Genomic DNA, 9,637 nt, shown 5'->3' on the forward strand with positions numbered 1-9,637 from the left:
GTCTTCTCCAAGAAACCTTCCTCTTTTAAGAAACCATACGAAAGTAAATGAAATTCAGGAGTCGCAGCTGTCTGCACAGAAGATGACAGCACCACAAAAACATTACCATTGATAACTAAATAATAAATAGTAATAATAAGAGATGAGATAATGATGAATAACAATAACAAAAAAAATGGTAGTTATTATGTGTGTGTGTGTGTGTGTGTGTGTGTGTGTGTGTGTGTGTGTGTGTGTGTGTAGTTATTTAGTTGGCAGAGGCTTGACAAAGTCTTAATAACATCGTTCTCCTCGACGCGGGTCAGCTCGGCATTGTCGCCCATGAGATCGGCCACGCCATTGGGTTCGTGCACGAGCAGAGTCGCCCCGACCGTGACGACTATGTGGTCATCAATTACGGCAACATCCAAACTGGCAAGGAAAACAACTTCAATAAGTACAGCACGTCAGTGGTCAACACCTACGGCATACCATACGACTACTCATCCGACATGCACTACGGTTCTACGGTGAGGGACTTTGCATGAGTATGGTTTCCTTCTTATCATGATGACTATACGTTCCCTTATTGTAAAACGTCTCGTCGTCTCTGGGCCAGTTTTACAGTCCAATACAGCAAGTTTGTGAGCTCCCCTACCTAACGGGGGCTTCGTGGTGCAGTGGTTAGCACACTCGGCTCACAATCGAGAGAGCCCGGGTTCGATTCCCGGGCGGAGTGGAAAAATTTGGGCGGCTTTTCTGATACCCTACGCCCCTGTCCACCTAGCAGTGAATCGGTACCAGGTATTAATCGGGGTTGTGTCCCGTCTCTTGGGGTCTGTTCCCTTCTATAATTCCTTCCCCTTCTGTCTCTATCCGGCATATGACCACAGATGTTGCGCCGACTAAACCAAACTTTCCTTTTCCCCAACCAAACACAAAATACGACGAAAATTCCTTGTAGCTCTTGTTGATATAAAAAGGTGGAGGGAATTTTAGGAAACTACACAGGAAATCTCTTTATTAGTATATCATGTAATGAGTAGAAATAGCGGATCATTGTAGTGGATATGGTTTGGTTTGGGCGCTTACAATGACAGAGGGCCAGTTTCACAGTTCCCCATGATGGGTTCGTAAGCTCCCAAACCAATACCAGAGCCTTCGAAATTTCCTTGTATAGTGTCTGGTGTTTATATTTAAGTTCACAAATTTTATGAAACTATACAGGAAAAGTCTTGTGTATTTGGTGTGGCATCGAAGACCTCACCATTTTGGATTGTATGGGATTCTATAGTTTGGTTCAGGCTGTTACGAAGACACTGTGTTGGACTGTGAAATCGGCTCAGAGTGTTGGACTGTCGAACTGGCCCTTAACTCCCCGCAGCAGACTCTCCCCTTGACACATTTTTCAGGGCTTCACCAACAACGGCAAGTCGACCATCGCCACCCTATATCCCTTGGCGCAGGAGCTCATCGGCCAGCGCACGGGACTATCTCACAGGGACAAACTATTGGCCAACACCATGTACGGCTGCATCAGTGAGTATGATATATGAGTAATTAAGGGGCAAATTTTCCGTCGATCTTTAGTCAAACCACGATTTCCGCTGGTGTGGTTCTCATTTGTTTCTTGTTATTGCTGCTGATGATGATGGTGAGTAATACCGTCGTCCTTCGGTGAAATCTACCGTAGCTTTGGAAGATCGTGGACACGTCAGAAAACCACGGAAATATGAGAACCACGCCAGCGGAAATCGTGGTTTGACTGAAGATCCACGGAAAATTTGCCCAGTGTAATAGCCCCTTAACTCGGTAGCTGCGGGGATCATGTTTCCTAAAGGCCCTTCCATCTAAGCGAGAAAAATGAGAAAAAATCAACACTCACGCAAACCATTTCATAATATATATCAATGCATTTGTTTATGCATCATCTATTTTTGGGGGTTTATATCATGGCAAAAATGTGGCCCGTCGCTGGTACACGGTAGAGCCACAAATTTGGCCTGTCGCTGCTACCGGGTTTAAAGAAAGGCGTGTCAGTGGAAGGGACAAACAATGAAACTCTAATGTAAGTAAGTCACGGCACATGCACAGTATTTTTTTATCCAGTTTCCCTTACCCAGATCTAGCTATGCTGTGGTATACGGTCACTGTTCTTCCCTGAAGTTGTGGCTGCCATTAATATTACTATAATTTACAAAATGAATTGCTTAATCTTCCTATTGATAAAAAAAGGGGTGTTATATTGAACGTATTGGAGTTCTAATTTCCACGTACAATTTTTTTTTTTTTTTAGGCAAAGAAACAAGAGAGTTAAGTGTAAGAGTGCTGAGTTGTAGTTTTCAATCTCCTTGGTAACAGAATAAATTTAATAAAATACTATATGAATTTGTGAAAAATGGTAGTTTCTGATTACTAAATACTTGATGCTCATTTATTGTTCGTTATTTTTCTGTGGTATATTGTAAACACGGCCAATTGCTTTTCATCAGTTTTTAGTGCCCTGTTCTCTGCAGTAAACGTATCTGAAAGAATAAATTTTAATTTGAGGTTTATATGTATGATACATCAGTCTTAACCACTTAAATGTGGTTATGCTTTATCATAATTTGATCATTGCCTTGAAAGTCTTGTTATGACACACTTGCCATATTTTCTGTGTTACTGCTAAATACAATAACACAAATTGTCCCTAATGTTTGTCAGAGAGGCCTCAGAATTACCCTAAAAACTCCGCGCTTCTCGCGCTCCAACCACACAGCATTTTGAGCTGGGCTAAGACACCATCGCTTCTCACATCAACTATTTCTAAAGGTCAAAGAGGGGATCAATCTGGTTTTCATAAGTGTTTTTTTAAGGTTCATAGCACAGAAGGGTCAAACTACCACCAGGGTCATAAAACTACCCCTGGAAAGGCCTACAGCTCCTACGAAAGCCATGTCAAATATGTGAACTTGGGCGACGAAATGTTTTAAAATACGCCCAATAGCCCCAATGTTTCAAGGTCCTAAATACGCCCCTGGTCTCCAATCATTTACATTCCGCAGAAGTGTTGCCTCTCTGTTTCCTACCGATATTTTCATCCTGACTGCGAGGGGAGGAGGCATGCTATAAAAAAAAAGTCTGTTCAGAGCACGAAGTCGGTCCAAGGTGCGGCAGATTCCTGAATTCCCATGAGTGCGGCTCTGCCAGTTCGACCGCCAATTATCCGATTAGCACCGTCTCCCTACTTACCCACCCACAACCCACCTGTTTATCTCTCCCTCTCGACCCGGGGGAGGGACTTAAGGGGACACGCCGACCACCACCACCACCACCACTACCACCACCACCACCACCACCAAAACGTGGCAACATGGGAAAAAATCGTTGCCACATGTCATAGAATTTATACAAATCGTTGTTATAATCCTAAACATCGACACTCATTGTACTATGTAGCTTCCTTTACTATATACAGAATATATAAGATATCACAAATAGCACAGGGATGGGAAATAAGAGAAAGACGCATGTACGAAGGTTGATTTGGCAGGATGGCTAGAGGTAAACGACGATACCAGCTCCACCCTGAACCGACTTCATGCTCTGAACAGACTATAACTGCATGCCTCCTCCCCTCCGCGGCCTCACACGACTTTGAACTCTTGCTCACTCCTATCCGAGCCAAATCCCTTATGCAAGTGTTAACCAGCATTTTCATTCCTTCGTCCCTCTCTTTCATAATGTCTGGAACAGCCTTCCTTGGTCTGTGTTTCCTCCTGTCTGTGACTTGAACTCCTTCCTATACTGAAAAATGAGCACGTTTGCTTACTCGGACTTATTGTAGGAATTGATCTTTTTTACAAATAATGTTTATATCGCTCCTATTTTAACACTCGCCAGGCTTCAACCACCATTACTTTTTCGAACCGTTTCCATCGGCGAAGTATCCATGCACTTACCATGCACTTTGAATTGGATGATGAAAAAATCCCATCGCGATAGGAAACAAACATGAATGCATATGGTAAGGTACTAGTATTAAATAATTTGACCGTCGACACCAACTAAAATGATCAACAATTTTCATTTTTTATAGATAAGTGGCTTGCTGCTTGCGGAGTGAACGCCGACCCCTGCCAGAACGGCGGGTTTTATGGAAATGGCTGCGCTTGTGTGTGTCCCTCGGGCACCTCAGGGGCCAACTGTCAGACAGTGACAGGAAACTACTACGGTGATTGGCCGCCCCTTTGCACACCTTGTCTCTGGAGCTCTCAGAATACTTGTTCTCTTTGTTCCTCTGTAGTGAGGAAGCACCTTACGATAGCTTGGCTCTTGGGATAAAAGAGGATAACAGTTCAACCTTCAATTACAGTGTAGTCCAAGAATTCCTCATTAAATCATATCTATAGCTCAGCGAACCTTTTTGAAAACTTGGAATGATCCAGTGACTATATAATCGTTCTTTTTCTAGTGGATTATGCAAAATCCGGCTGTTTCGGCATAACTGATGACACCAAACCTCGTCTTCCACAGACGAGTTGACGAATCCCTGCACTGAGAAAGTAACTCAGGAAGGCACCCTCACCTCGCCGGGCTATCCAAGCAACTACCCAAACAGTGAGTGAAAGATTTACATAGAAAATCAGACCACACAGACCCCATGGTCCAGACTAGGTGGCCTGTCCCTAAACCTAAGTGCTTCTACATTAGTCAGATGGCTCCTAAACGTTGCATTTCATTTCTAGTTGATATTAAGTTGAAGGAAGTGACGGTCGAGCTTGTTTTTAAAGGAGTCAATCGTGTTACACTGAACCACTGAAGGTGGGAGCTTATTCCATTCTCGCACTACAACGTTGGTGAAGAAAAGGGAGAGAGAGAGAGAGAGAGAGAGAGAGAGAGAGAGAGAGAGAGAGAGAGAGAGAGAGAGAGAGAGAGAGAGAGAGAGAGAGAGATTTGTTTGTGTGTGTGTGTGTCTTGTACAGAAGCCAGACACAGTGTGGGTGGGCGGGCTCCCTTTGTGTGGTGTTGTCTGTTCACCCTCTGTTCCGTTCTCCCTGCCCCGGCAGTCCAGTGCGTCAAGTGGATTGTAGCTCCTGCATGCCACGTGCCCCGAGTGACCTTCTCAGACTTTTACCTGTACGGAAAGGATCCCTACTGCGGCTCGACTACAGCGACGTGCTGCTACTTTGATGGTCTGGAGATCAGAACCGACAACTTGTACAACGGTGCAGTGTGAGTATACAAAGACCCTGCTCGCTCTGGCTTTTTTTTTTTTTTACGTGTACGCCTGTAGCGCCGGTAGGCTCTCTTGAGGGGCCTGGATGGAAGTCGGCCCCAGCTCGTCATGGCGCAGGGCAAGTTTTTATAGTGGCGCCATCTTCTCTTGGCTCATGCTGCCCCCCGGAACTCGTTCTTGATTCACTTGGACGGTTTCCTCTAGAGTCCGGGTTGATGGGTGGTCTTCAGGACAGCATGTGGGTAGTTTTAAGCCACTCGGCGGTGACTGAAAATCCGAGGTGGTAGCGTGGGGATTCGAACCCGCGTCGTCCTTCACGCGGTGAATGTGGGCCCAGCACGCTACCACTCAGCCACCGCCTACCTGCCCCGTGACGGCGAGCAAGGCTTCCACTGTTACTCTTACTAGGCGTATTCACTTCTAATTATTACGTAACAAGTTTAGTTTGTGATATTCCTTTGTGCCACTAAACTTGCACGATGGTGACCGTGACCACTCAAGTTCTTCCAATCCTCGGCAGGTATTGTGGCACGGACATCACTGCAGGCCAGACCTTCACCGGAACCGGTCAAGAGATGATTTTATACTTCAGGGCGATAAGTAATAATCTTCGCAGGGGATGGTCTGCCCAACTCACCTTTGTGCCGCAACCGGGATGCACGTAAGTGACAAAAAAGAGTGATGGGAGAGTCTCAGGACCAGTGAAGAGTAGAACCACATTTTTGCATTGTACCTTCATCAGCCTGTGTTTTTTTTTTACAACAAAGGAGACAGCTCAAGGGCACAAAATAAGGAAACAATAATAAAAAAAGCCCGTTACTCGCTGCTCCCAATTTATTCGTAGATCGCAAATATTTTCTATCCTAATGATTCCTTTATTTTTTTCTTCAGAACCACCACTACAGAAACCTCCACCACCACCACAGCAACAACAACCACCACTACAGAACCCACCACCACCACCACCACCACAGCAACAACCACCACTACAGAACCCACCACCACCACTACAGAACCCACCACCACCACTACAGAACCCACTACCACCATTACAGAACCCACCACCACCACTACAGAACCCACCACCACCACTACAGAACCCACCACCACCACAGCAACAACCACCACTACAGAACCCACCACCACCACTACAGAACCCACCACCACCACTACAGAACCCACCACCACCACTACAGAACCCACCACCACCACTACAGAACCCACCACCACCATTACAGAACCCACCACCACCACTACAGAACCCACCACCACCACTACAGAACCCACCACCACTACAGAACCCACCACCACCACTACAGAACCCACCACCACCACTACAGAACCCACCACCACCACTACAGAACCCACCACCACCACTACAGAACCCACCACCACCACTACAGAACCCACCACCACCACTACAGAACCCACCACCACCATTACAGAACCCACCACCACCACAGAACCCACCACCACCACTACAGAACCCACCACCACCACTACAGAACCCACCACCACCACTACAGAACCCACCACCACCACTACAGAACCCACCACCACCACAGAACCCACCACCACCACTACAGAACCCACCACCACCACTACAGAACCCACCACCACCACTACAGAACCCACCACCACCACTACAGAACCCACCACCACCACTACAGAACCCACCACCACCACCACCACCACCATTACAGAACCCACCACCACCACTACAGAACCCACCACCACCACCACCACAGCAACAACAACCACCACTACAGAACCCACCACCACCACTACAAAACCCACCACCACCACCACCACCACTACAGAACCCACCACCACCACTACAAAACCCACCACCAGCACCACCACTACAAAACCCACCACCAGAACCACCACTACAAAACCCACCACCAGAACCACCACTACAAAACCCACCACCAGAACCACCACTACAAAACCCACCACCAGAACCACCACTACAAAACCCACCACCAGAACCACCACTACAAAACCCACCACCAGAACCACCACTACAAAACCCACCACCAGAACCACCACTACAAAACCCACCACCAGAACCACCACTACAAAACCCACCACCAGAACCACCACTACAAAACCCACCACCAGAACCACCACTAAAAAACCCACCACCACCACCCCGAGAGCAACAACCACCACTACTAAACCGACCACCACCACCACCAGCCCACCACCACCAAGATGTTTAACTCAGGCATTCAACGGAGTGTTCTACTGGTCCTCCCCAGGCTTCGGGATTACCAACTACCCGAATAACTTTAACTGCGCACTGCGAGGAGTTTCGGTATGTGCCTTACTTTTTTGGCCGTGGTGGGTGAGGCAAGTAATAGCTCATTCCAGCGTCACAAAGCGTCCATGATATTACGAGACATGATATTCTATTCCAGAGGAGAAGAAAGCCGAGTTAGTGCACTGCCTAAGGTCATTGTTCTGTCTGCCATTCCTATTCGCTTGCGTTTCCATTTTATTGTTCAAATCAAGAATTACTGTTATAAAACGCCTTGACGCTGAGTATATCTAAGTAGTCAGGGCATACACTATATATCTCTCGCATTTCCTGGAAGCTGAGAAGATGGCGCCACTATAAACACTTGCCTGCGCCATGACGGGCTGGGGTCGACTACAATCCAGGCCCCTCAAGAGAGCCTACCGGCGCTATAGGTGTACACGTAAAAAAAAAAAAAAAAAGACTTTCAAGTAAGAAAGTGCATTTTACGCACACACACACACACACACACACACACACACACACACACACACACACACACACACACACTCAAGAGGAAGGTATCAGGACACCTCTTCTCATGTAATTGACTGCTCTTTTGGCCACCTCTTCGGACTCTTTACAGGAGCAGCGAGCAGCGGGCTATTTTTCTTTTTATTGTTTCCTTTTTTGTGTGCCCTTGTGCTGTCTCCTTTGCTGTAAACAAACACACACACACACACACACACACACACACACACACACACACACACACACACACACACACACACACACACACACACACACACACACACAGCTATAGTTATATATCCTCGAAACACGCCACTAACAATCTGACTCAGGCAGTATCACAGTGTCCACGATAATAATTCCACTCGACGTAGTAGTGGAGTGATAAAAGGTGCGCCCAAGAGTTCAGGGTTTATGAAATGAATAAACTGCTCCGTTATTTTTGTAGCAAACCCGCATACAGGCAAACAGGTCAGGGCTTATAGAAGTATTCCTTTGCTTGTTCAGACGACATCCATGTTGACGCTGAAACTGGAGAGGTTCACGCTGCAGGGAGCGCTGAGAAGATGTGTGGATGGCGTCGAGTTAACATTCTTGTACAATCGAACGACAACGTGAGTAGCGTGTGTGGTTTGTTGCTTGGGTGACTAAAGGTGTGAGTGTGCATGCTTAAGACATAGAGTAACAGGTGATGCCTTATACAGCGGAAAAGTTAGAAAGTTTCGTTTAGTCGGCGCAACATCTGTGGTCATATGCCGGAGAGGGACAGGAGGGGGAAGGAATTATAGAAGGCAACATCTGTGGTCATATGCCGGAGAGAGAGAGAGGGGAGGGAAGGAATTATAGGAGAAGGCAACATCTGTGGTCATATGCCGAAGAGAGACAGGAGGGGGAAGGAATTATAGGAGAAGGCAACATCTGTGGTCATATGCCGGAGAGAGACAGGAGGGGGAAGGAATTATAGGAGAAGGTAACATCTGTGGTCATATGCCGGAGAGAGACAGGAGGGGGAAGGAATTATAGGAGAAGGCAACATCTATGGTCATATGCCGGAGAGGGACAGGAGGGGGGAGGAATTATAGGAGAAGGCAACATCTGTGGTCATATGCCGGAGAGAGACAGGAGGGGGAAGGATTATAGGAGAAGGGAACAGACCCCAGGAGACGGGACACAACCCCCGATTAATACCTGGTATCCATTCACTGCTGGGTGGACAGGAGTGTAGGATATCGGAAAAACCGCCCCAATTTTTCCACTCCGCCCGGGAATCGAACCCGGGCTCTCTTGATTGTGAGCCGAGCGTGCTAATCACTGCACCACGAAGCTCCCCCTTTATACAGCGGCAGGTAAGGGTAGGTGTCAAGGGATGGTCCGCTTGTTTAATGGGTAGTTGTTGTATTAGTGTTAATGACTGGGGTGGGTGAAATGGTTGGGCGTTTTGTCCCTCGTCACGGAGAGTTATGGTGTTATGGCGAGGTTTATAAATGGATGAAGGGCTTTAATAAGGGGGATATTCATAAGGTTTTGTTGGTAAGAGAACCGGGTAGGACACGAAGTAATGGGTTTAAACTGGATAAATTCAGATTCAACAGGGACATAGGCAAAAATTGGTTTACTAACAGGGTGGTGTATGAGTGGAATAGGCCTAGCACTCATGTGGTGAG

General features: G+C 46.9%; 1 protein-coding gene across 1 annotated transcript in view; it reads left to right on the top strand.

Moving 5' to 3' along the window:
- LOC126994328 (protein SpAN-like) overlaps positions 1-8,658 on the top strand; it is a 31,947-nt gene extending 23,289 nt beyond the window's left edge. Inside the window, exons 9-16 of the mRNA XM_050853658.1 lie at positions 306-509; positions 1,392-1,518; positions 4,061-4,195; positions 4,498-4,581; positions 5,031-5,196; positions 5,721-5,861; positions 6,092-6,477; positions 8,654-8,658. Coding sequence (XP_050709615.1) covers positions 306-509; positions 1,392-1,518; positions 4,061-4,195; positions 4,498-4,581; positions 5,031-5,196; positions 5,721-5,861; positions 6,092-6,477; positions 8,654-8,658 — 1,248 coding nt within the window. The remainder of the gene's footprint in view (positions 1-305; positions 510-1,391; positions 1,519-4,060; positions 4,196-4,497; positions 4,582-5,030; positions 5,197-5,720; positions 5,862-6,091; positions 6,478-8,653) is intronic.
- The last annotated feature ends 979 nt before the right edge of the window (positions 8,659-9,637 follow it).

Source organism: Eriocheir sinensis, unplaced genomic scaffold (assembly GCF_024679095.1).
Source record: "Eriocheir sinensis breed Jianghai 21 unplaced genomic scaffold, ASM2467909v1 Scaffold775, whole genome shotgun sequence".
Lineage (NCBI taxonomy): Eukaryota > Metazoa > Arthropoda > Malacostraca > Decapoda > Varunidae > Eriocheir > Eriocheir sinensis.